This window comes from Athene noctua, chromosome 19 (genome assembly GCF_965140245.1).
Source record: "Athene noctua chromosome 19, bAthNoc1.hap1.1, whole genome shotgun sequence".
NCBI lineage: Eukaryota > Metazoa > Chordata > Aves > Strigiformes > Strigidae > Athene > Athene noctua.
Genome location: NC_134055.1, coordinates 7,465,782 through 7,491,291, shown reverse-complemented (window position 1 = coordinate 7,491,291; position 25,510 = coordinate 7,465,782). Strand labels below are relative to the sequence as shown.

General features: G+C 54.4%; 1 protein-coding gene across 1 annotated transcript; it reads left to right on the top strand.

Moving 5' to 3' along the window:
• The first annotated feature begins 5,774 nt into the window (after positions 1-5,774).
• MMP28 (matrix metallopeptidase 28) lies at positions 5,775-22,683 on the top strand. The gene is made up of 8 exons (XM_074922781.1): positions 5,775-5,876; positions 13,525-13,604; positions 14,271-14,434; positions 18,199-18,420; positions 19,066-19,311; positions 19,748-19,897; positions 20,416-20,583; positions 21,774-22,683. The coding sequence occupies exons 1-8, from the start codon at positions 5,775-5,777 to the stop codon at positions 22,166-22,168; spliced, it is 1,527 nt and encodes a 508-aa protein (XP_074778882.1). The 3' UTR covers positions 22,169-22,683.
• Positions 22,684-25,510: the final 2,827 nt, after the last annotated feature.

Here is a 25,510-nt window from a genome sequence, read left to right as displayed (position 1 = left end):
GTTCTGTCAAAAATGAGCTGGGCTAGAAAAGTTCTAGTGTTTGTTGTTTTTAAGCCAGTGTGGTTGTTTTGAGTGAAGCAGGCTAGAGGGTGCTCTTGCACGTCGCTGGGCTGGGAGTGGTGGCTGCTGGATGGGGTGAAAGAGGAAAGCGTGATAAGCAGCTGAGAACAGAACAACGGGATGTGTCAGTGCCCCGGGTTTCTCCCCCAACAGAGCTGCACCGGTGTGTTGGCGGTGCATGAGCACCTCGAGCCCTCAGACCTGTGCGAGGAAGGGAATGGCTGAGCTGAGCAAAACCCAGCCATGCTGAGGCAGGTGCCTGTCTGGGCCCACGGCTTCCCTGCTGGGGCTCTCACCTTTTCCCTCCTGTGGGAAAGAAACTGGTTGAAAAAGCTGGTACTGTCAATACTGGGAGCAACAGTTCTGGCTCCCTTTAATGCCCCTTCAGCTTCCAACCCCACTTTCAACCCCAGGCTAAGAGCATTTGTGTCTTTAAACAGTCACCACCCAACTGGATTACTAAGTAGACCAGTATTCAAGCAAGCCACAGAACTGCTGGAGCTGTCACCACCTTCACAGTTTTTCCAGCCTGGCAGTGATGCTGAACGCTTGTGTTTTATGTTCGATTCTGCATTGGGGCAAAACACAACTCATGTTCTTAGATGTTTTTTAAGACAGTGAAGGTATCTTCAGCTCTTTTGTGTTACAGATGACTAGCAGGTCAGAGGAAGGGGGGTACTAGTTTGATGGCATGTATGTCTTTTAGTTGCTTTTGGGGTAGAGAGAGTTAAATCAGTTTAGAGAGGCCTGGAAAGTGATGTTTTGTAAAAGATGTAAACCCAGATGATGGTTTAACTATGTTACTGCCCTCCAACTGTTTCTTCTAAGTCCTTTAGCACTGCAGTTTTTCTCCACAACTGCCTAAAGTTAAGCAGGATAAGTTTTAATTGAGGTTAAAAGAAAAGTAAAAAGCTTAAAAGAAAAAAATCAGTAACTACTAGTATATTAAGGATTGAAAGAATTTTAGCTCTTCCTGACATGGAAACATTTGCTGTTAACTTCTTGCACTCTGGCTAAGCAGACTGCTCTTTGAAATACAGGCTTTACAGTCATGCTAAGAATATTCCTGCATTTAGTTAATCAGCTGAGCAGGTTGCATATTTAAATGAGGACTGCTGGCACTGGGACTAGCTGCTCCTGCTTCTAGGGATTTATTTGTAATACTCAGCAAATAAAATGCTTTATGAATGGTCAACACTCTTCATAAGGTGACTCAGGGTTTTACAGATACCAGAATTGCTGCTTTTATTTTTTGAACAGGTGAGGAAGTTATCTGTTGACAAATGATCTTTCACTTTTAACAGACTGACAGCTGAATCAAAACTAAAAGGCACATCTCGTGAATCCTACTTTGAATTTATCTTCAGTAGGTGCTCTGTAAGAATTTGGTAGGCCTTCATATAATAAAATTACAAACTAAGGAGAGACAGGACTGCGGATCTATCAGGAGGTAGGAAACCAAGAGAAGGTCTCTCAGCAGAAGGAGCGGTTTGGGTTGTCTGAGCCGGGATGTGCTCTGCTTCCTTGAGCTCTTCTTATGATCTGTCCTCCAATACATTTTTCTAAGCGGTGAGGTTTTAGTTTTTGGATATCAGGCCTATATGGAATGCTGGTGGTTTATTTATAAAAACACATCTAGCACTTGCCAAGCTCAACAATGACTTTATAGAGAAAAGCGTAACAGAGACATGCCAATATAAAAGAGGCATGTGATCGTTACAGAGCTGAAATGCAACAAAAATAGCTAAACAGTTTAAGAGACAGCCAAATAATTTCTGTGCTGGCTCTATACAGCCAAACCCACCTCACCCTAAGAAGTAATGCAACTTAGGTTGCTCAAATACCACAGTACTAGAGAGATATGGAAGCAGTGACTGAAGCCAACAGCTTGAGTCTTTGGGGTTTTGAGGCCGGAATTCAGCCAGTGCTGCTTTGACTAATCTAGAAATGATAATTCCCATTTCCACGGTAACAAAGAGCTTGTGTGACGTTGTTCCCAGTAGATGATGTTGCTAATGCTGCTGTAGAACAGCTTGAAAAGCTGTTGTAATCAAACACAGCTGTCAGAATGCACCCAAAGTTGCAAAAGGGCTTATAAGTCCACTTTTCATACTGATACGATGATGTCTGCCGGAACTCAGGTGACACCCTGATCCTAGGAATAGATGTGTGTTTTTAGCTGTTCTCTGAGCAAAAAACTGGTGAGATGCAGTTAAACTGCTCCTGCAAATGCAGCACAACTTGTGCTGATGTGTTTGTAGGAGGGCTTGTGAGCTGGGCGCAGCCTCCCTTGACCTCACCAACTTCCCAGGAACTCTACACACAAAAGGTAAAGCCAAGGAAAGTATGTGTGGATTTTGCATTTTCTTTTTAAAATTGTGATAAGTATCTGTTCCTGGCTCTGAAGACAGGATGCTGGATTAGACAAATTTATTTAACACACTAAGGACAGGGGAGGAAGTCCTTTGACTGATGAGAATTTACCATGCACAAATGAAGTACCCAAGAAAACTGTCTAAGCAGAAAAGCTTTACCCTTGCGACAGCTGAAGCCAGGGGAACGTAAACTTCTTGTGCCTTTATAAAGAATTTGACTCTTGCAGTCTAGGGTTGCTGCCCGTACTGTGGGGCAGGAGGGAGAGCTGTGGCTGTGCCTGTCTGATCTGACCTGAAGTGGTCCCAGACCTGCCCACCTTTCAGCTTTAACCTATACTATAGGTTAATATAACCTATACCTATAACTATAACCATTTCAGGGTTAATATTCTCAGTGTTGCCTGGAGTGGCAGCCCGCAAACCATCCTGCTGCTCCCCAGCTGCTGCAGCTGGTTGTGAGCAGTAGACATTTGAAGAACGATTGTTCTCCAGAGGCAACGTCTCGAGTGGGTGAAACAGAACAACTTGAACATGTTCTTAGTGCAAAGCATTGAAGATTTTTAACTGGCAGTTCTTGTACATCGCATCCATCCTGAGTACAACCTGCCCCCGAGCACTAACGGTGTTGCTATTTGCTTATCAGTTGTGGTAAACATTAAAAGCTGCTCGGAGAAGTTTCATGTCACTGAAGTGCTGTTTCGTAACGTTGGTTTGTAAACCCCTCCTGGAGCTCACCTCTGCTGGGAGCAGGCAGTGATTCACTGGCAGTTCAGCTGTTTGCTCTGCAACGCTCAACAGCTGTACACTGCACCTGTAGTGACAAACCAGCCCCCCCATTCCTGACTCCGTGTCTGTGATAACAGCATTTAGCTCTCCGTGATGTTTCAGGTGAATATGCTGATGGTATTAAAGGAACCCTCTGGATCTCCAAGTTCAAGCTCTGGAGGCATCTTGGGAAAGGGTTTAGAAGTCATGCTAGGTGACTGCATTGAGACCTTTTGCGTTAAATCTGAGGGAAGTGGGATTTTGTCTAGAAACCCAAGAAATCAGGAATGTTGAGGCAACCGGAGCTTGCATGGATCTATTAATCGTGGTCTTCTGATAAAGTTTTACTGAAAATCATTGTCAGCTATTTGCCATAGGCTTAATCTCTCAGGTTTCAGTTTTGGGGTGGAAGTTACAAGGACTCAAACTTTTCCTCTGCCCCACTTCTGAGCTTTTACCTAATGCTGAAAGAGTTGGAAATCTCTTCACCTTTCCACAAGATAGCTCTTCTGTTCCTGATACCATTCTGATTACAGCAGCTGCATAAACATCTTTTATACTCTGAGCCAAAAGTCTGCGGAGAGCTGTGATTTGGCATCTCCAAGGCTGGGCTGAGTTCTCCTCCATATGAATGCCAAACCCCCTAAGGACTAGTGCAGCAGCCCCAGGAAATGCCAGGTCGGAAAGCTGCCTGCTCAGGGCTGCAGGTGCCCTCCCAGACTTCCCCGCATTACAATGAGCAGAGGAGGGAGTTTCCTGCTCCTGCTGGAACCCAGCCAGTCACTTTCTCATCATCCATTTTCTTAAGTGGAAAAGCAGATGGATCAGTTGCTTCCTAGATACGGACCAAACACGGATGCGTTTGCAGACAGCTCTGCTCTTGTTTTGAAAGGAAGCGTTGGGCTGACCTGCGCAAGGAACCACTGGCCTTTGGCTCTCTGTAGCAAGGCCAAGTATTCCCCTTGCACCAGCCCCTCGTGGTGTGCCAGCCGCCCACCCTGCTCCCCTGGCAGCCCTTCGGTCAGCACTCGCTGGCCCAGCCATGACCATCTTCCTCTCTCCCATCTCTATTTTTCCCCCTGTGGCTCAGCCACTTCCTTATTTTGCCACGTTATGTGCATCCCTTTCGCTCGCCTCCCATCCCACTTGCCTTCCCTACCTGTTAATCCCTGTCCCACTGAAAAGCAGTGTGTTACAGAACCCCTGTGGCTCTCTTCAGGCTGCACTCAACAGATGCTCCTGTAACTTCAGATTTTGGCATAACTAAAAAGAAGAGGAAGAGGCCTGTGAGCTTTAAAATAGGTGTGTGGTTGAAGCTGCCATGAAAACAAAAGCAGATATAAGTCACATCCTATTTTTTTCCCCTGAACCAAAGCAGAGTCAAAACATCCTCTTGCTTTAGTCAAATTAAAACAAAATAGTCAAACAAAACAGTGCAGAGAGTAAACAGCTGTCAACTTGTCAGGGGAAAGCACAAGATCTTCAGCTCTGTAGGAGTTGCAGGAGAGCTGCAGTGCTGAGAGGGGTGCATGGTGTTGCCTTGAGGGGTAAACAGCCCCTCGTTGCACAAGGGTGACTAAGTCCCAAGCCTAGGAAGGAAGTTTAAGCGTAAAAAGTGCAAACCACCAACCCTGAGTGGACGGTTATTTGGTAAAGCCTGAGAGAGCACTGCTCTAACATGTGGTGTGGTTTTTGCCAGAGCCATGAAGAGGGCTAGTGTTGCTTGTCCAGCCCCCTGCATTGCTGTACTTGGGGCTAGTGCTGGCCCCCATCAGAGGGACCCCCTGCATCCAAACCCTCCTCTGCCCCCCAGCTGCACGGGCTGGACTGCAGATGGACACTGCTTTAGGAAAAGCTGGGCTTGCTTTCTCCTCCTCTTTCCCCCAGCTTCAAATGGGGCAGAGCCCAAGCTTAGACACCCCCCTGCAGCTAGTGGGGGGTTTGTCCCAGCACCCTGACCCACCCTGCTCTGCTCCCATCCAGCTCGGAGAGATGATGGGACCCACAGAGATGGCACCTGCAGCTGGGCACATCCTGATGTGGCCACTGTGTGTGTCTCTCTTCACCACAGTTGGGGTCAGTCCCTCTGTCACAGGGGGGTCAGTCCCTCTGTCACAGGGGGGTCAGTCCCTCTTGGCCGTGGTTGGGGTGAGCCAGTGACACCCGCGGAGCAGAGGCTGCACGGGGCAGACCCAGACGGTTCCATGCCCGGTGCTGGGGCTCGGGGGTGCAGGGGGGGCTCGGGGCAGCTCTCCCAGCCCGTCCCCAAGGCTGGGGGTCCCACGGGACTTGGTGCGAAGGGCAGAGCCGCCCCTTGCCCCAGCGAAGCTCTCGCCCCGCTCGCAGCCCGCCTGTGTGTGACCGGGGGGTGCGGGGGGCGCTGGCACCGTCTCTCCCCTGCGGGGGGCGGAGGGAGGCAGCGCTCGGGGCCGGGGCAGCGCCCGCCGCTCGGCTCCCCCCGGCGGAGCCCAGCCCTCGGCCGGGGCCGGGGCGGGCCGGGGCCGCCCCCGGGGCCGGGGCGGGCCGAGCCGAGCCGAGCCGTGGCCGCGGCGCCCGGTGCCGAGCGGAGCCGGGATGGGGCCGCGGGCGGGCGGGGCGCTGCGGGCAGCCCTGGCGCTGGGGCTGCTGGCGGCGGCGCAGCCCGGCCCGGCCGCGGGCCAGCGGCGGCGGGCGGAGGTAGGACCGGCACCGGCACCGGGGCACGGCCGGAGCTGCGGGGGGCACCGGGAGCTGCCAACCGCCCGGCCGTCGGGGGCGCGGGGTGTGTGGGGTGTGTGCTATGGGGGTGTGTGTCCCTGCTATAGGGGTGTGTGTGCTATAGGGGTGTGTGTCCCTGCTGTAGGGGTGTGTGGTCCCTGCTATAGGGGTGTGTGCCCCTGCCATAGGTGTGTGTGTGCTATAGGGGTGTGTGTGCTATAGGGGTGTGTGTGTCCCTGCCATAGGTGTGTGTGTGCTATAGGGGTGTGTGTGTGCTATAGGTGTGTGCCCCTGCCATAGGTGTGTGCCTGTCCTCGAGGTCTCTTCACACCACAGGTGTGTGCCCACGAGTGCCCGACACACGCGCATCCCCACCCCAGCCGTGTGCCCTGGGTGCCCGGTGCGTGTCCGAGCACACGCGTGTGCCCGCGGATGGCGAGGCTGAGCCCCGCGTGCCGCAGACGTGTGTGTGCCAGCCACGGCTTTGTGCCCGTGTGGTGCGTCCGTGCCCGAGGGGGGTGTGTGCGGGGATCCGTCCCCCAGCCCTGCTGGGGATGGGCCCGTGTAGGGGATGGTGTCTGGGGTGCTGAGGTGTGTGCATGCTGCCTGTGGAGCTGTGTCCTGGGGGTGATGCACGTCAGCAAACCCCCCTCCCATAGAGCTCTGACAACAACAGGCCTTGCACTAGGAAACCTTCCCATCTCCTGCTTTTGTCCTCTCCAAGCCAGTCTTCCCCTGCCCTGCCTCTCACCAGGGCTGTCCCCATCACCTCGGTTTGGATTTCTCCTGCTTGTCCCCATATCACTGTCACACCATCCTGCCATCCCTTCCTGTTGGTTTTGGGAGGACAAGGTATGAGATTTGGCTGGTGAACAAAGGTTAATGTTGGGGATTTTTTTTCTTCTTTAGGCACTGATCCAGTGCACATTTGCACAGATGCTTGATTTTAAAACCCCAGCAAGTCCTGGTGGATCAGTTGGGATTTTTCACATACTCTAAGATGAAAAGTGCACATAAATGCTGAGAGGCTGGTTTTAATATACATGCTTCTTATGCTGGGAGATGCTGTTTTGAAGAGGTGATTTATATGTGTGCTTGATCCAGTGTGCACAATCCTCTGCCTGGCCCCTCGTGCCACCTGGAGAAAAATAAGTTTCAAAGTTCTTAATGCTTAGAAAATCAATAATTTAAAATTCACTTTAAAAAGAAAATCAGCTCACTCGAAGCAAGAGCTTTAAAAGATCCAATCTGTCTTTTGATTCCTCAATGACGGCTTCTGATGAATTTTCCTTTGAAGCCTCAGAGCAGGTCCCAGGATCGTGACAGATCCCAGGCGATGGGTGCTGGGCAAGAGACTTTCCTGTCTCAGTTTCCCCATCACACTGTGCTGGCCAGGGGCTTTGGGACAATATACACAATGGAAAGGTATAGAGTCTGGGGTAAGAAAGCTTGTCTAAATAAACTGAGCAGTTAATTTTGCTTTTAAGAGGAAGCTGAAATTCTCACATAACATCAAATAGTTCTAGTTACTTGTGGCTTTCAGACCACTGCCAGGCTTTGCTTCTAAAGCTTTTTTTATTGCTTTTAAAATAGCCAAAGTTAGCAACAATGGGTTGTGTAAACTTAGATGCAAAAAGTCTGAGAAAATGTCCAGTTGTGTTATTTATTTTCCTGACTTGTGCCCTTGTTTTCACTGCATTTGTATCAATTGCAGCTACGGAAAAAAAAAAAAAAAAGTTTGGAAATTTAATTTGAAACATTTGTACATTAAATCATCTTATTATCTTCAGGCTCCAGATAGGAAAACATCTGATGCTAGATAGCACGTAGCTTGACAGATCTGGTTTCTGGCTGGGCTGTGCTCAGGACAGCAGTTGGGTGTGTGGTAATGCCCGAGTCTCCCTGATCCTGGAGGAACTGTGTAAAATGTGTGGCACAGACCTCACCCTGTGTTGGAAGTGAAGAGCATGGCAGAGTGCTGGTGGTGCCAAGGACAAAGGACAATGAAGTCCCTGTAGTGATTTGTGTGAGAAGACACAGATCTGTTGTGATAGGAAGAAAAATTGGGTAGAAATTTGAGAAAAGTTGGGAATGGTAGTGGAGAGCAAGACCAGAGGACTGAGGCATTATCTTTCTGGATTATTTTTTTTTTTAATGTTTTTTTTTTTTTCCTATCCTGCTCTCCTCTCCCTCTCTTGCAGTGGCACATGCCCTCTGACTTTTCCCCTCAGCAGCCCAAGGGCTCACATTCAGCGCAGGCTTTGGGCTGTATTTGTGCCAATACAGTGCCTGGATGAGGTCCTTCACGGCGTGTGCAGCCAGTTGGGATGCTGGATGCTGAGCACAGCCTGGCCGAAATGAGGGTCTCAGCATGTGGTAGGGCTCGGGGGTCAGCTGGGACCCCCACATGTTCCCAGAGCACCCCCGCAGTTTCCCTCTGATTGAAAAAAGGGGAAGAAAACCTTCTTCCTGAGAGAAATTCCTGCTGCTCAGCCTCAACAGGGCAATGCAAGGAGTTGGGGGGAGGACGAGGGATTACTCAGGTGCTGTCACCCCTGCAAGGCACCGCTGGGCTCTGTGTGGATGGGGAGAGTGTGTAAAACCCGTGAGATCACGGCTCTGAGCCGCTGCCCGCAGCGCGGATGTGGCGAGCAGTGCCGAGGCACCCGGCGGGTCCCCGGTGTGATTAACAGCCCCGTGAGTCACCGCAGCGTACAGAGCCCCGCTTTCTTCCCGGCTCTCCCCCGAACAATCCCCACTTGTTACGGCAGATAACGCCCGCCAGGCAAGGGCCTGGCGGCTGCTGGGAGCGGGCACGTCGCCTTCCCACCCCCCCCGGTTCCCATCCCGATGGAAGGCGAAGACCAAGCATCTCGTTTCCTTTCTCTTCTCTCCTTAGACATGAAAGCACAACCCATCTGCGTGACCAAACTGGTTTGTCAGCTGCTCTGGTATTCGCAGGGGAAGGTTTGGCCAAGCCCAGTGTTTTCCCCTATTTTCCCCAAGCGCTTTGGGTCACATTTGGGCCGTTTCGGTGCTGCAGGAGCTGTGGCTGAGTGGTGCAGTCTGGTGCTACCCAGGGTGGGGTGCCTGGGGTGCCGGGGCAAAGCTGCGAGCTGCTTTCAAACGCAGGAGTGAATTGTAGTAATTTCTGATGAGATATTCCTGTGTTTAACACACAAGGAAGCAGAGTGATCTGCCAGCCTCGCAGGCAGGTAACACCAAGCCCAGTGCATTTCATGGTTGTTTTTTCCTTTTGAGTGATGCAATATTTATTGTTCCTGTCCCGTAGCATCCCTCCTGTCCAGACAGATGGGAAGGCAGGGAGCTAGCTCTAGTTCAGCATCCTGAAGATCTGGGTTACTGAAACCAGGAGGGGTTTTAGTTAGACCTGCTTCAGTCCTGGCCTGCTGCCCCTCTTCTCAGCTCAAGATTGAGTGTGAAGAGTAAAGGAGCCTAAAAGATGCTGGGCGTGGTATTTCCCCAGCTCCACATCTTCAGTGGCAAGTAGATAATTTCCAGCTAAAGTAGATTTTCAAGAGGGGTAGGTGGGAGAGGAGATTCCTTCAGGCCCTGATTAGGGGAGCATCACAGCAGGGGAGCATCACAGCAACCAGACAGGGTTTGGGTTTTTAACCAACCTCTGTCGTTAACATACAGAATTATCTGGTGTGTTCGATGCCTTTTCAGCGGGAGGACAACCAAGCTCTGTACTTACTGATCTCCCTTCTTGCATGTCTCTGTGTGTCTGTATATATAATATTTATGTAGATACTTATACACACACGTAAACAAAAGCCACACAGGGACTCTGCATAAGGGTTTGTGACTGCAGGCAGGAATGCAGCTTGGAAGAGAGAAAATAAATTAATGTTTTTAAATGCCTTGGTGTGTTCTGAAGGGAGTTTACAGGCAGGCAGTGACCTGATGCTGCTCCTTTTGCGGTCGTGCCAAAATGAGCTCGTCCCAGAGGTCAGTTCTCCTTCTGTCTGTGCTGCAGGGGGAAACTGAGGCTGAAAAGCAGGAACTGCACCTTCCCCTGTGTCCGTCTCCGTGGTGAAATGATGCAGGATGGAGCCTGGGGCTGCTGGGCACCAGGGCCAAGGACCCACCTGGGCTGGCTTGCTGGGCTGCTGTTGTCTCATGATTAAAAACAAAAGACCTTGCAGGTGCAGCTTGTGGCTGGCATTCTCTGTAACTGTGTCACCAAACACCTGCCCACCCTTCAGCAAGACGCGATCGCTTCCCTCCGCTGCCGGGGGCTGGAGCGGAGAGATGGGGTTTGTATCCAGGCCGAGCAGAAGCGACCACGGTCAACGGGAGCCCAGCGTAAGGCTTCTCTGATGCTTAACTGGTGGAAAGGTGCCAGAAGCTGAGTGTCTGGGTGGGAGGGCAGGCAGGACCGGAGCCTGCTGTCTCTGCACTCTTGTTATCCCAGTTTCCAGGGAGGGAGGTCTAATTGTATTTGCTCTTGGCTGTCTTCCACCTGGGATGCCTGTGGTCAAGGGCAAGGTGTTTCCTTGGCTTTAGCTCTCAACAGAGATGATTTCTAGGGTTGTGACCAGCTTCCCATCAGAGCCCTGAGACGGGAAGGGCCCCTCTGTCATCCCCAAACTCTCTTCCCACTGTCCCTGCTGCAAGTCTGAAGGCTTTTCTGCCCCAGCGCTGACTCCTGGGCAGCCAGACCTTTCCTCTTCTCCCTCCCTCCTGTGGAGGGGGAGCCTGGACGTATTTCATATTAATGCTCAGCTGTTGGTTTCCTGCTGTTTTTCTTTTCCCATTGTATGGAAAAGAGCATTTCCCCATCTGGGGCAGGAGGGAGGGGGTTTTCCCAGCACAGCCAGGCTTTGCATTGCAGATTCTGGAGAGGTTTAATGGGTTCATGCCAGCTTCCACCCAGCTGTCCCAGAGCCTGGCTGGTCTCTGCGGGTGTGCAGAACACGGACAGTGCTGGAGGGGGTCCTGAGTGATGGTTTGGGCACAGGATGCTGTGGCATGTGACTCTTGGGTTCCCCTGTTACCCTGAAAAGTCTCTGGTCTGGGGAAATTTGTATGCTCTGCTGTCTGATAAATAGCATGCACAGTGGAGGATCAGCACATCTCTCTCCTGGAGCTCTGTGTTTCCAGGAGTAGCATCACCTGGAGCTCACAATAACCGTGTCTAGAAAATGTAATAAAATTTATCCTTGTGGTTTTGCAGCCTGAGAGCTGGGGCCTGCATGTGAGAACCCCAACATGACATGAGCCAGAAACTACAGGGAAACTGCCGCTTTGGTTGGATTTGCAAAGCTCCAGGAGATCAGGGCAGGAATAATAAAGCCAGTGGCCTGTGTACCTTTTGGTGCCGTTCAAGAGCAGCTGCTGTGATAGTCATTGCTTTTTTGCCACGCACCCTGACTTGTCCAGATGGGGTTTCAAGTCTTTGTGAGATCATGCTGGGGGAAAAACATTTTCATGCTTTAAGAATGGGATTGCATTAGGTTACAGGAGAGGAAACAACTTCAAGTTGTTATATTTTAGATGCTAAGTGAAAGCAAAAGTGTGGTAGAAAGGGTTTAGGCTGTGCCGTGCCTTTGAGGCCCAGGACTTTCTGTCTGGGTGCTTTGTAGCTCACATTTATCTGCAGTGATGTAACCGCTGGGGATTATCACCCTGCATCCATATATGTGTAGCTGGCAATTTTCTAATTCTGGAGGAGAACATTATAAAAACACAACAACCGAGGAAGAGGGCCAGACACCTTCTCGTCTCCAGACTACTTTCTCAGGGCTACCAACCCTCCCTGCTGCCCTGTCCCTGGGGGGCTCCCTCATCCCGGTGTCCTCCCCTGCATCAGCATCCTGTCGCTGCTGTATTTTGCCTCCTGGTACCCATGTAAAGGGCGTTATTCCTGTATGGCTGGAGAGATGGCACGTCCAGGCTATATGGTCCATCCCCAGGCAGAGGTGTTGGTGTCTCCTGGCAAACAAACCGCTGCTTTTGCCTGCCAGTGTGATGCTTGCTCATGCCTGATTTATCCTGACTCACCGGGACTGGGTGTGCGGTGTCTGGGTGACTCTGGCCACACTTGGGCTTTTACTGCTGCAGCCTGATGCTGCTACAAGATGCTGCTACCTCTGGCCAAGGCAGGCAGGCTGGTAAAGCTGTTCAGAAGGAAACACGGCCAAATTTTTTGGCTAGGGTTGAATGAAGAGCATGTCCTGGCAGGAAGGTGTGCAGGTTCTCACTGTGCTGCAGCCGGAGTGGGATCCTCCAGGTAGAAGGGGTGTAAAGGAGGAGAACAACTGCAGCCCTGGAGGAGACGAGGTCTGGGAAGGAGGTAGGGAGGGCTTCCAAAGGGGTGAGCAGCAGGCAGAGAGCACATGAAAGGTGCCTGCCGTGCCCACAGGGAGGTGGTGGGTGCGGAGGATGACGTGTTTGGGGATGACGTGAAGATGACTGTTAAGGGCAAGCAGAGGGTTTGGGCAGGAGGAGGAGAGGGAGAGGCCCTGGTGCACCCTGGGGCTGCCATTTCCAGGAAGCATTCCCACTCCCCACCAGACAACCAGCTGCCACGCCCAGGAGAGATGCTGCTGCCTCTGCGGGGGCATGGTGGGGGACTGAATCACCCGCTGGAGGTGGATGGTCAGAAGTGACACTGAGCACAGGTTAACACCCTTCTCCCTGCCCTCTCGCCAGATGAGCAGGGGGGAAAGAGTAACCCCCAGATGAGCAGGGGGGAAAGAGTAACCCCCAGATGAGCAGGGGGCGAAGAGGCTTTACAAGCACGAGGCTCCGCAGCAGGCAGCAGCAGTGCTGGCCCGGGGCAGCCCGCAGCATTCCTGCTGCTCAGCCCACCTCTCCTTTGGGATGTGGGAGAGGAAGCAGCCACTTTCACTTTTTATTCCTCATTACTTTACCTCCAGTTCTATTACACTAACAGGATGCTGGGCAGCTTGTTTGTCTGCTGCAGACATCCCCGGCGGCGGGGAAGGCGGGTGTGGAGCATTCCTGCGACCGCGGCTATTAACTTCTCCGAAAGCTGGGCTCATGGGCTGGGCAGAGGGAAACCGTTTATTTTCTTTAATGTGCAGTTTATGCGACAATCTCCGTCCATGTAAATGGCCGATAAGAAGAAGAATGGTTTGGCAGAGCAGATTGCCCCCGGAGTGTCTCCACTTTGCTGCAGCACATCCTGCATGGGGATGGGGAGAGGCTGCAGTCTGACCTCGTCTCACCCCACCCTACTGGTGTCCACAGCACTTTAGCCTTTATTTTAATTATTGTCTTGATCCATCCGAGGTGATTGGAGTGGGTTTGGTAGCCTCTGGTGGTCTGTTGATAGCAGTGTTTCATCCTATGCCTCCATCAGGTCGTGGCCAAAGCCGTCAAAATGATGGGCTTAGTCGAGGTTTTCTCCAATCCCATAATGCAAACATGTAGACTAGCTCAGCTTGGCACCTTCAGGAGGTGTGGCTGCTTGGGCTGCAGAGGTCTCAGGAAAAAAATAACTGGGAATTTCTGCACAGCCCTGGGTTCGCTGCCCTGTGTGCTATCACATCTCCCTTTTCCACCACCTACCCCAAGCCAACGTGTGCAAATGCTGCCTGTGCTCTGAGCTGCGCCTCTCCTGTGTCTCTTCCTGCAGCTGTTCCTGGAGAAATATGGCTACTTCAGCGAGCTGGGGGCTGGCGCGCACAGCCACGAGGAGTTCACGGAGGCAGTGAGGTATGAGCCTTTTATTTAAAAACCACAGCAGAAATGCAGCAACTCTGGCTAAGTGGGAGCTGTTGGTGCTCAGGGGGTCTTTTTGCAGCCGGGAGCTCTCTCTCACACGGTCTGATGATAAAGCACAACTGGTCCTTTTTGGAAACACCAGTCCATGCCCAGCTCCCGCAGCTGGATGCTGGCTGCTGGCAGTCCGGCGTCTCGCTGTGCTGCTTTATTTGCCTTTTATGGCCCGGTGCTCCCCTTACAATAATATCTGCGGCGAGGCCGAGGTTTGGGACGGCTGGGAGATGTCAGGGGGCCAAGCTGACAGCCTCCACTCAGACTTCTAATGAGATCACATTGGCTCTGGGAGCATCCCTGGCCTGACCCTGTGCAAAGTCAAGTGCAGAGTCAAACATCTGGGGATAAAAACTGGGAAAGGCATTTTTCAGGCTCCCCTCTGTACTTTTGCCCTGCTAGGAGATGGCTTCCTGCTCAGATGTGGTTGCAGAGGCAGATCCTTCTTGTTTTATCACCTGGATGCATTCCTGACAGCAGGGCACGGGGCTCGCTGGGTGAAGGCCCTGGCTCAGTTCAAACTCCACTCGCAAACATAACCAGAGCACCCGGCGGGGGGGGTGGGGGGGCCGGGTGTGGGTGCTGATGTCTCCCTTTCTTTTCCAGGGACTTCCAGCGGGTGACCCACCTCCCGCTCAGCGGGGTTCTGGATGCCCCCACGCTCCGGCAGATGGCTTTGCCGCGGTGCGGGACGAGGGACGGGGAGAGCCGCTCTGCCGGGGCACATCGGGCAGCTGCCGCCCGGCGCCGCAGGCGCACCCCGCAGCACGGTGAGCACTGACCCTGGGCGCCCTGGTGGGCTTCGGGTCTCTGGGGTGTTGGCAGCCCAACTCTTCCATCCTGTAACTAGACTCCTGGAGATGCTGTTGCGGATGGGAGGTGCCGGCCCAGCGTCCAGGCCAGGGCCCCCTTGGGCTTTGCACTGCTTTATTTTTTTAGTTTATTCTGTATGGCTTCATGTCAGCAATGGTTAGAGAGATGCAACTCCCACTTGGGAAATTCAGCTGTCTGGGGTGGTTTTACTGCTGTGGAAGGAGCCATGACATCTCCCAAGGCCTCATGGTGGCATGGAGGACAAGGGCTGGCACACAGTGAAGTTATCTCTAGGCTTTACTGAGCTTTGAGACTTCTACTATGTGTTACAACCCAGCACTAACCACAAAACCTGCTGGTGTTGATCTTCCTGGCCAGAGGGAGTCATTTCACACACGTTAAGGGGTTTAACTCTGCTCCAAGCAACCTCTCTTGCTCCTGTGTGTTCAGGATTGAGCCTTTTGGCTCTCATGAGCTGCCTTCTGGGCTTGTGGATGAGTAACTGGATTCTTAGAGAGCAAGAGGGCTGGGGCCAGCTGTGCTTAGGACATGGGAAAAATGAAGGCGAGATTAAGAAAGGGCTCTGTGCCTTGTCAGGCTGTCTCTGCATCTGGCAGGGCTGGTGATGGATGGCCCCAGGAGACAGCCCGGTCATCCCCCTCCTGCCTCTGATTTTTCTCCCAAAACCTTGACACGGAACATCACCCCTGCAGGCACCATCCCAGGCAGAGGTGCCCCGGGCAGGAGGGCAGTGAGGCAGAGCTGCGAAGGGCACGCAGCAGGAGATGGGCAGATAGAAGCAGCCTGTGCCCTGTGGCTCATGGGGCTCCCTTTTGGGGTTCATGGCCATGGGTGGGTGGCAAGAGATACCCAGTGGCTCCGAGCCCAGACAGGGAAGAACCTTTGTGACACCAGTTATAGCAGATCCCCTGTGGCAGCAAACTGGGGTGCAGCTGGCGGCAGCACCAGCAGGCAGAGGGGATGGGAGCAGCACCATAGTGGTGCCCGCAGGCGGGAGGGGAGGGGGGGTGCCCTCACGGCTGGCGGAAGGCTGGAGGCTTTGTGCTAAGTTGGTTGTTTATCCTACTTGAAGCAGGAAGCCGCTGCAGCCGAGCCAGCAAAGTGCTTTGTTGTCCACCCCTCTCCCAGCAGGAGCTTGGCCAGGCAGCGGCTCTGTCGGTCATCCCACCAGCTTCGGGCAACGCTCACGCCTCAGCGCATGGGCAAAGCCAGCGCTGGCTGAACTTTGGCTCCCAACCCAGTTATCCAGGCAGCGGCAGTCAGCGTGGGGCTGAGGAGGGCATCCATCCCTCCCACTGCTCCCGGGGCTGGTCCCAGCCCAGCAGTGGAGATCAGGTCCCTGCATGGGACAGGGTCTGGTGCATCTGCCCCTTTCTGTGCCTCTAAACAGCCTCCCCTCTGCAGTCAAAGCCCAAGGCTTTCTGCTCTGTGGGAAGGTTTGGGGACAGGTCCTGTTTGGGAATCAGGGTCTGCAGTGGGGGGTGTTGGGAGGAAGGCTTTCTTCTAGCCTCCTTGCTGGGTTTCACCAGGCACTGGAGCTGGCCAGGAGCTCTGCTGACCAGCAGCTCCTCGACCAGATGGTGCATCCGGCAGCCGACATTGTGGATTTCCCCCAGGGAACTCCCTGCCTGTGATTGTCCCGGGCTCAATGGCTGCATGCAGTGCCCAGCCCTCCTCTTCCCAAGAGCCAGCCCTGCTCACTGTGCATCCATCCTCCTCCACTGGAGATGCTCTGGCTGGAGCCTCCTGCCCCTGCCGCTGGTGGGAGATGCTCTGCCGCTGTGGAGGGAAGGGTGGGCTACTGGGGCTTTATCTTAGGCCTGCAGCCGTTCAGGCAGGTATTTAGCCTTTGCCTCATGGGGTTTGTTCTCACTGGTGGGAAGTGCAGCCGTGTCCCTCTTGAGCTGGGGGCCATCGTTGCACTGACGAGCAGGGGGAACCAATTCTGCCCTCAGGAGCACAACCAACTGACCTGGAGCCTCCACTTCCATGGTCTGCTCAGAAACAGGGGAGAAAGAAGCAGAGCTTGGGATGGGATGTCTGCCAGGTTTGCCGAGCGGCTTGGCTCAGACCCACAGCAGCGAGCCCCGGCGTGCTGCCGGCTCCGTTCCCCCTGTTTCCCAGCACATCTGGAGCAGGCACAGTCACTGGAGGTCTGTCACTGCTCCCACGCCCCAGCACCGGCTCTAACACCTGCATTTCCCCAGCATGGCCCCACGGCTTTGTTCCCGCTCCCGGACGCCCCCAGCTAGATGTAATTGCAGGGCCCCAGCGTCCCCACAGCTGCCAAGGGGTGCTGGAGGAGGAGGAGGGGGCTGTGATGCTGCGGGAACACACATCTTGGCACTCCTGTGTGGTGGGAGGAGGGTGGGGAGCTTAGGGGAATCTCATGGGCTTGTCTCCTTTGTCGTTGTCACCATCTGCCCTGTGGCATCAGGGCTCTCTTTTCCCTGAAAGAGCTTTTAAGGAAGCCATAGGCAGTAAGATTCTCGGTGCTGGTAAGATGATGCTTTTAAAATTAATGGTGAGCGGTCGTTTATTCCCGCTGGGCTTCCAGGCAACATCTTCTGCAGGTAGAAATGGCCAGGATGCCCTTAAAAATGGTGAAAAGTCAGCCCTGCCACTGGGGAGCTGGCCTCCTTTTCCTTGCCTGGGCTCAGTATCCGCTGTCTTCAAATTACATGTACAGGGGAAAAAGAAAAGGGATCCCCGATAAAACCAGACTCAGAGAGGGAATTCAGGGGAAACAGGGAGGAGTCCCCTCTCACCAAGGGAGCTTTGGGTGCTGGGGAGCCCCAGCCCTGCACACACCCCTCCCGTGGGCCCCTGGTTTTGGTGTTCCCGCAGCATCCGGGCTTGTTGCAGAAGGTGCAGAGGTACCACAGGGACTGACTGCAGGGACCAGCCGCAGGGCTCTGCTGCAGTTCCCACTGGTAGAAACAGGCACTTTTCCTCCCCGCCTGTGCTTGCCGGACAGCTCAGTGTCCCCGGTCTTTGGGTGTGTGGAGATCAGCATCTGCTGTTACAGCAGTTGGTACCATTCCTTCCTGGGGATGTATTTCAAATCCAGCTGCTCTGTTGAGGATCAGCTCTTTTTCCTCTCTGTCTGGTGCCCAGCTCTTGGCAGATCTGCCTTAACTGGGCTGCAATCCTACATCCCCATCCTGGCAATTCCATTTTGCCCCCAAGGTGCTGCTGAGAGCCCTTACCCCTTCTTTTGCCTTTGGCCCACTTGTTTTCAGAGGTGGCTTTGCTTTCTCTCCCTGAAAGCCAGTTCTTGGGCTACATCTTCTGAGCATGAAGCTGGCATCAGACAGGAGACCTACAGGTCAGGGACCCATGATGGATTTGGCCCTGAAAAGCATGAGAAGGCAAAGGAGTGTTCAAACTGGGTGCCCCAGCTTCTCCTCTCCTCAGACAAATTTTGGCCCCTCTCTTAGGGTTTGGTTGCAGCTCTAGCCTTGAAGATCTCTGAGTGGGATCTAGTGGTGGCACCTTCAGAGGGATTTCATGGGTCTAATCCTGCTGCTGGTGCAGGGTGACAAGGCTGCTGGTGGGACACTTGTGTTGACTTTGAGCTTTGGCTTGGGAAAGCCATGGCATTTCACAGCATTGGGAAGCTTTTCTCCACCCAGGCGGCTTGTGGGTGGAAGAGCAAGTCCAAGTCCCCATCCTCCTGCTGATCTTGCCCCTCTTGCAGGTGGGAGGTGGTACAAGCGGCACCTGACCTACCGGGTGGTGAACTGGCCCCCCTACCTGCCGCAGCACGAGGTGCGCCTGGCCGTGAAAGCCGCCTTCGAGCTCTGGAGCAATGTGTCCTCGCTGGTGTTCTGGGAGGCGCGGGACGGCCTGGCTGACATCCGCCTGACTTTCTTCCATGGGGACCACAACGATGGACTCAACAATGCCTTCGATGGGCCAGGTGCTGGTCGCTTCCCCCTCGTAAGCTTCTCTTTTACAACGTGAGCTCTTCCCTGGCAGGCAGGAGGGCTGGGGCAGTGATGGGTTGGGGGTGATGGAGGCAAGGCTCTGCCCCAGCAGTCCCTCTAACCCAGTTTGCACCAGTTTGCTTTCTGATTTGAGGTCCTCACTCCCAACTCTGCAAGGTCTGCCAGTGAGGCGACCGAGATACTCATTAGAGGATCATGCTGATGGCCTTCGAGGAGCCCTCCCCACCCTGACAGCATCCTCCAAACCTGAGCTCTTTACTTCCAGCTGACCCTTTCTGCTCATCCGCTGTCAGACAAGTCCAGGTTTTCTCTTGTTGAACCTTTGCCTGGTATGGGTCACTGCAGTGGCTTCAGGCTCTGGCCCAAGCCCAGCAAGAAACCAAACCCATAAACCACAGAGCAGACAAACCCCCCTGTGCTCGGGAGCAGAAGGTTTGGGTTGCACCTGCAGTGGGAAGCAGTCATGGGAAGCTGCTGTTCTTTCTCAGGAGACCTCCCAAAGAGCTAAAACTGGTGCATATTTAAGCAAACCAAACCTGCATGTGCTCCCCTGCCCCTCAGCTTGTGGCTGAGGTCCTCTCCTGCCCCGTGGTCCCTGATGGCTCTCGTGTCCGCAGGAGGTGCCCTGGCTCATGCTTTCTTCCCCCGGCGTGGAGAAGCCCACTTCGACAGCGCCGAGCGCTGGTCCCTGCACAGCGGCAAAGGGCGCAACCTCTTCATCGTGGTGGCACACGAGGTTGGCCACACGCTGGGGCTGGAGCACTCCCCCGTCAAGAGTGCCCTGATGTCTCCCTACTACAAGAAGCTCAGCAAGGATTTTGTCCTCAGCTGGGATGACATCTTGGCTGTCCAGAACTTGTATGGTGAGCCTGGTTTCCCCGAGCGTCCCTCGGTTCCTCCAGGGCTGCTCCCTGGAATGGAGAGTGAGGAGCAGGGAGAGGAGCAGATCTCTGCAAGGGGAGAGGACTATGTGCAAGGGTCATGATGGGGATGGGCCCCATCCCTTTGTGGCTGGGGAGGAAGATGCGGTAGAGCATGTGGGATGGGTACTAGATCCTCTAGGGCAGGGAACTTTGGACTTGCTCCCTGCTTGCTTTCAACCAGGGAAACACTGGTGCCTGTTTTTTGGGGGTACCAAGGGGTCTCTACCACCACCCTATAGAGACAGGAACCAGACAGTGGGACAAGGAGTGTTTGGAGCCCTGGGATGGGTCCCCAGCCCTGGGGTCACACAGTGCTCTGAGGAAAGCTGTTTCCCTGCCCCTTCTCCACAACTCCCTGCCTTCTGCTCCATCCCAGGGAAGCCCTCCAAGGGCTCAGCCATCCAGCTCCCGGGAAAGGTCTTCACTCACTTCCAGGACTGGAGCACAGACCTCTACGGCAGGGACCAGCAACAGAGGAGCCTCAGCGCCTATTACTGTCACTCCTTCTTCGATGCCATAACTGCTGGTGGGTGTTGGCAGGTGCAACCCTCTCCCACAACGTGTACCCCCACCCCTTGCCCCAGTGCTGCATCAGCCTGTTTCTGCTCTGATAAGCTCCTGTGGTGGGAGAGGTGGGTTTGGCTGGTTCACGTGCTCCTGGGGCTGGTGGCATCACTGACGCACATCACTGCTGCAGAGCAGAGTTCATCTTGAGGACTCAGCAATGGCTTGCTGTGTTAGGAGGGGGGAAGACATCCTAAAACTTGGGCCATGGCAAGGCTTATTCACTGCAGGAACTCGACCATGAAAGATGAGCCTTGAGCGGGAGCTGTGGTCAGCTTTTATCCTCTCCAGGCTGGAGTGGAGGCAATGAATTATGAAGGCTGAGGGGGTGGCTGGAAAGGCAGAAGGGAGCCTCCAAGAGCCAAGCATCTGTGAAGCACCTGGAGCTGCACAGGGAGGAGAGGAGCTGGGGAGCAGCAGCTGAGAGGTGGGATGAGGTTTCTCACCTGGGACCCCCTCACTCCTCCCTTTGCCCCACAGATGCAGATCACAACCTCTACATCTTCAAGGGCAGCCACTACTGGGTGGTGCCAGCAAGTGGCAACGCCAGTGACCCGCAGCCCCTGCAGACGCGCTGGCCTGGCCTTCCTGCTGGCATCGACGCCTGTGCCTGGTCCCAGCTCAGCGGCAAGTTTTACTTCTTCAAAGGTAGGTGAGGCAGAGACAGGAGAGCTCCCCTCAGGGCTGATGCTGCTCCTGCCTGCTGGTCTGGCTGTCCGCGTGGGGCTGGAACACCTTCTCCTGCCCATGGCCCCTTCCCCTCTCACTGGTCCCATCCCAGTGCAGAACTGGGGCATCGCTGGGTCCCAGGTGTGCAAAAGCCCACAGGAGCCTTGGGCTCAGTGCCTGCCACAGATTAACCTTATGGCCTTGGGCATATCACCCCGGAAGCCTGTGTCACCCCCCTTGTGCCTCAGTTTCCCCTTTAACGCATTCAGGAGAACAATGCTCACCTGTGTTTAAAAACAAAACCAGATGCCTCAAACCTTTCAGGGTCTCGGGGGAGAAAACTCTCCCCAAAGACGTGTGGCCGCAGGGGAGCTGAGTGTGGTGTTTTCATGGTACACATGGTTCCCTATGTCGTGCCAGCGGCTGAGCTGCCATGGGGAGCTCAAATGCCATCTGCAAGCTGCCGGGCAGCACGCTGCAGCCAGACGGGTAGAGGAAGGTCAAATCAGGCAGCCTGGCTGCCAGGGTCAGCCCCAGCTTTTAATGGAAACCAGTTGCCGGCTAATCAGAAAGGGGGCTTTGTTGCTGTGCTGGGTGAAAGCCAAAAGCCCCTCTTCCTCCCCAGCCTTCAGCCGTTCCCTCCCTCCCTGGGGCTGGGTCAGGCCACGTCTTGCAAGCAGAAAGGGGCTTTTGTCTGCCTGCTTCACAGGGACAGGGCTCTGGGGGACAGGGCTCTGGGGGACAGGGCTCTGCAGGGACAGCCAAGTGCTTGGTCCCAACTGCAATTCCTGCTGTTGCAGTCCTGGTCTGGCTTGTCCTGGTCGTGGAGGGGTCTGGCTCCATCCTCCATCTGTCCTGCCTGCCATGTAGGAACAGAGAGGAGCTTTGCAAGGAAGCAGCGTGGGCTAGCAGACGGTGTGGCCTTGCTCTGTCCCTGGCAGTCCCTTTCAAGCCCCTGAGCTACTGTGCCTCAGTTTCCCCCCCCAGCCTGATCTGTGGGGCAGCCTCGCAGTGGTGCTGGTTGGGTCACCACCAGGATGGGTGTCACAGATGCCTGTCTCGGACTGCAAGGTTGGCTCCGTGGCTGAGTCCTTCCATGTCTCCTGGAGCCGGTCCTGTGATGGACCCCACTGGGGTGGGCTCGAACCCCTCTTCCCTGCTCTCCCCAGGTGGCCGATGCTGGTGCTACACAGGCTCCACCTTGGCGGCAGGTTTTCCCCAGAAATGCAGCGCCCGTGGCCTCCCGCGGCACCCCGACACCGCACTCTACTTCCAGCAGCTCCGGCGCCTGGTCCTCTTCAAAGGACCCAAGTACTTCGTGGTGAGCGAGGAGACCCTCAGCACGGAGCCCTACTACCCCCGCAGCCTGCGGGACTGGGAGGGCTTGCCCCCCGGCACAGCGGGCGCCCTCAACCATCGCGACGGCTTTGTCTACTTCTTTCGGGATGACCAGTACTGGCAATTTGACCGGGCGAAACTGCAAGTGGTGGCCACCGGCAAATGGGCCACCCAGTTACCCTGGATGGGCTGCTGGGATGCAAATGGTGGGCAGCTCCTCTTCTGAGCAGAGAGTGCTGGGACAAAAAGGGGAGGCTGAACCCCACCTTGCTCACCGCTGCCTGGATCCTGTACTTGACTCTGGATTCCTGTCTGGGAAGAGTTCGGCAGGGACCGGCAGGCCGGGGCTGCCTGCGGACGGCTGGAGCTGTGGGTCAGTGGAGCGATGCCCTGGCGCGGCGGGGATGCAGCTGTCAGCCCAGGCAGTTCTGCTGCGGCTAGGGGGGCCGGAGGCTTTGGGAGACAGTATTTTTTTAAAAAGACCACAAAAAAGGGGTACAAGCCATGGAGACTGCAAACACACCCATTTCTGTTGAAGTTCAGGATATTGTTACATGTTGGTTTTGTTGTTTTTTTTTTTTTAAAGCGGGACTGGGTTTGTTGCTACTTTAGCTATTATTTTCCCATGATCAGGCAGAGAAGTGCCTCGCTGTTGCTTGGTCTGGGGCTTGAGTGGTTTTAAGTAAGAGACTGAGAATATTTCCTGGTTAGACAAAAAGAAAAGAGACATTTGGACAAAAATACAGGTCTGTGTTGAGCTTTGACTCCACTGTGTGCGCCGAGCCCCCTGCTCCTACCTCACCCCCTCCCTTGCCCGGGGGATGGAGGACAAGCCCATCCCCTGTAGGTGTTTGCTGGGCTGCATTCACGTCCCAGCTCTGGTGAGGCACCAATGCCGTGGGATTTCTGGGGAGAAAGCAGAGGGTTTTGGTGTAGGAGCCTCTTTGGGGTGAAGGGAGGGGGGAGGTACAGCTGAGCTGCTGACTGTGTTGCTGTAAGATGGTGCTGTGCAGCTCGAGGGCAGCAGGACCATTGCAGCTTGACTTTCTGATGGGTTTGGGATGGCTGGGTGGGTTCTCTGGTATCTAATAAGGGTTGTGCTTACTTGGCAGCCTTTCGTGTGTACAGAACAACTGTCTGTCCTCTGCTCTGTCTGCCAGTGAATGGATCGACGTATGTTTGAGTCCTGTGCCCCTCTGCCACAGTTGGAAAATTACTGGGGAGGGAGGGGAAGTGAAGAGGGTGAGCAGGACAGACAGACATGTCGGTGCATGCAGGCTCATGAGGACAACTCAGCTGCATATTCCTCATTCCTTTCCCAAAGCAGGCTCCCCACCTGGATACGCCCCTGGCTCCTGTGCACCAAGTCACCAGTCACATCTGCAAAGGGTCATCGTCCCCCAGAGCCAGTGGGGGGGTGTTGGGTCCCTGAGGCTTGAATTCAGTGGCAGCAAATGCCAGCTGTCAGTGCTGACCAGGACAGGGCTCAACTCCCTTAAGATGGCCTCTGATTTGGGAGATCTGGGGATTTTCACCTGGCAGGGTGACAGGGCTGGTACTGCCCGAGGGCTTTTGGTGCTGCCAGGTGCCAGCAGAGACGTGGGTTTGGCAGGACGGAGGGCTAACACAAGCTGTTCCGCCCGCTCTCTGGGATATTTATGAGTGAGCCCTGGCTGCACAGACACAGACACAGGGACTTCATCTGCTCATGGCTTAAAATCTCAGGGGCCTTTAAATGTTGCCAAAGAGACAGAGCCACATCATTTTCTTTTAGAGTTGAATGATAATGAGACGACATCGCTTGCAGGGAGTTCCAAGGCCTTGCAGACCTGACAGCAAGTAAAATGAACCTCTGGTTATGTAGCATTGGGATTTCTGATTGTTTTCATGTCACACTTTTGTAATTTTTTTTTTTTTAAAGACAGTCTCCTGCTTTCTGAAAGGTCTGTATTTAAGATGCGTGTGTGTTTGGGGCTGGAGTGGGTATTTGCTGAATTTGGCCTCAGCTTTCATGCTTGCTGGATCAAATGGGGCAGATGGATCCCACTGAAAACTCACTGATGGTGATGACGCTGATGGTGAAGGAAACATGGAAACTCTCTTCCCTGCTTCATCTCAAATTACTGAGGATTTCCCCATACCTTGGGATGTGATAGGGTTTTTTTCCCATCGCGAAGGATGAATTCATGCTGATGAGGGCTTTCCAGCTCTCTACCTTTGTCCCAGCCCATTGGTGCATGAAGGTGGGTCCTTGCCTCCCGTGGGACAGGGAGAACCCTGAAACCTTCCCGGCAGCTCCTGCAGCTCCTGTTTGCTTTGCTCTGTGCTGCAACAAGCCAGGGTGTCCTGCCTGTGCTGAGCAGGCAGCGTTTTGCCTGCAGCGGGAAGGGCCTACTGGCTGGTGCAGGCAGTGTCGCAGTGTTTGCAGAGACGATCCTGCCTCTCTCCACGTTCATGTCTCCTGCCCAGAGCTGTGTCTCTCCAGCCCCCTTGGCTGCCACCAGCCATGGGATCTGCAGCATGATGGGGAGATTGGGGGGGTGGGGTGATGGGTGGTTGGATGGGGTTGATGAGGGGCTCGATGGCATTGATGGAGGGATTGATGGGGAAGGCTGGCACTGGGAGAGAGGTCTTGCTGTCAAGAAATCTGCTCTGGGCTTCAAGAAGGGTCAGAAGAGCAGTGTGACTTCAGCTCCATGTTCCACTTTTTGAAGATGGGAGGATTTATAGGTCCACCTGTACCCCAGGGGCACTCCAGACCTGCAGCTCTACAGAGAAGCAGCGGATTGTTATCCCCTTTCATGTCCTTAGGAGAGAGGCAGGCATCCCTTCTGCCATGGGACTGGAGCCTGAGGATGGGACAACCTTGAATCCTCTCCTGGCTTTGTGCTTTCCTTTTCCTCCCTGGCCGCGGTGTGTTTCCTGGGGCTGTGTGCTGTCGGGGTACCTTGGGGTCACAAATGTTGCTGCCAGGGCTGGGACTGGGCACAGTGTTGCTGGCAGAGAAGGGGTGACTGTGCTGCATCGCCTGCACCCTACAAGCGTGGGGGGATCTGGGGGAGGTGGACTTGCACCCTGAGTCATGTGATCGGCCCCACTGAGTGCCCTGGCTGAAAATTCCACGTCACAAGTGTCCTTTTCTCCTGATGAGCTCCCTGGCAGGGCATGCCAGGCGCCAGCTCCTCAGGCCAGCCTGCCACGCATTCCCTAGCCAGGGTGAATAGCTGGGATTCTTGCATTTCCTCCCCCAAAATGACACCAGCTGGACCATGATCCGCAGTGAGCATCAGCAGGTGGTTCCAGAGAGAGGACGGGGTCCCCTGACACAGCAAGAAGCGCCCCAAGAGCACGAGAGGCTCTGCTTCAGTCCCATGGTGTGAGCATGTACCTGGTAGATTTGCTTTTTGTAGCAGTACCTGGGTGCTGCGGCAGCTCTGCAAGCCCTGGGCTGGGGAGGGAGTCTCCGACATTCCCAGCAGTGCCCACTCACTCATGTAGTTATTTTCTTAAAGCCCCAGCTCCTGGAGTCACGCCATCTGTGGAGGAGCTCAGCTTTTGACAAAGACCT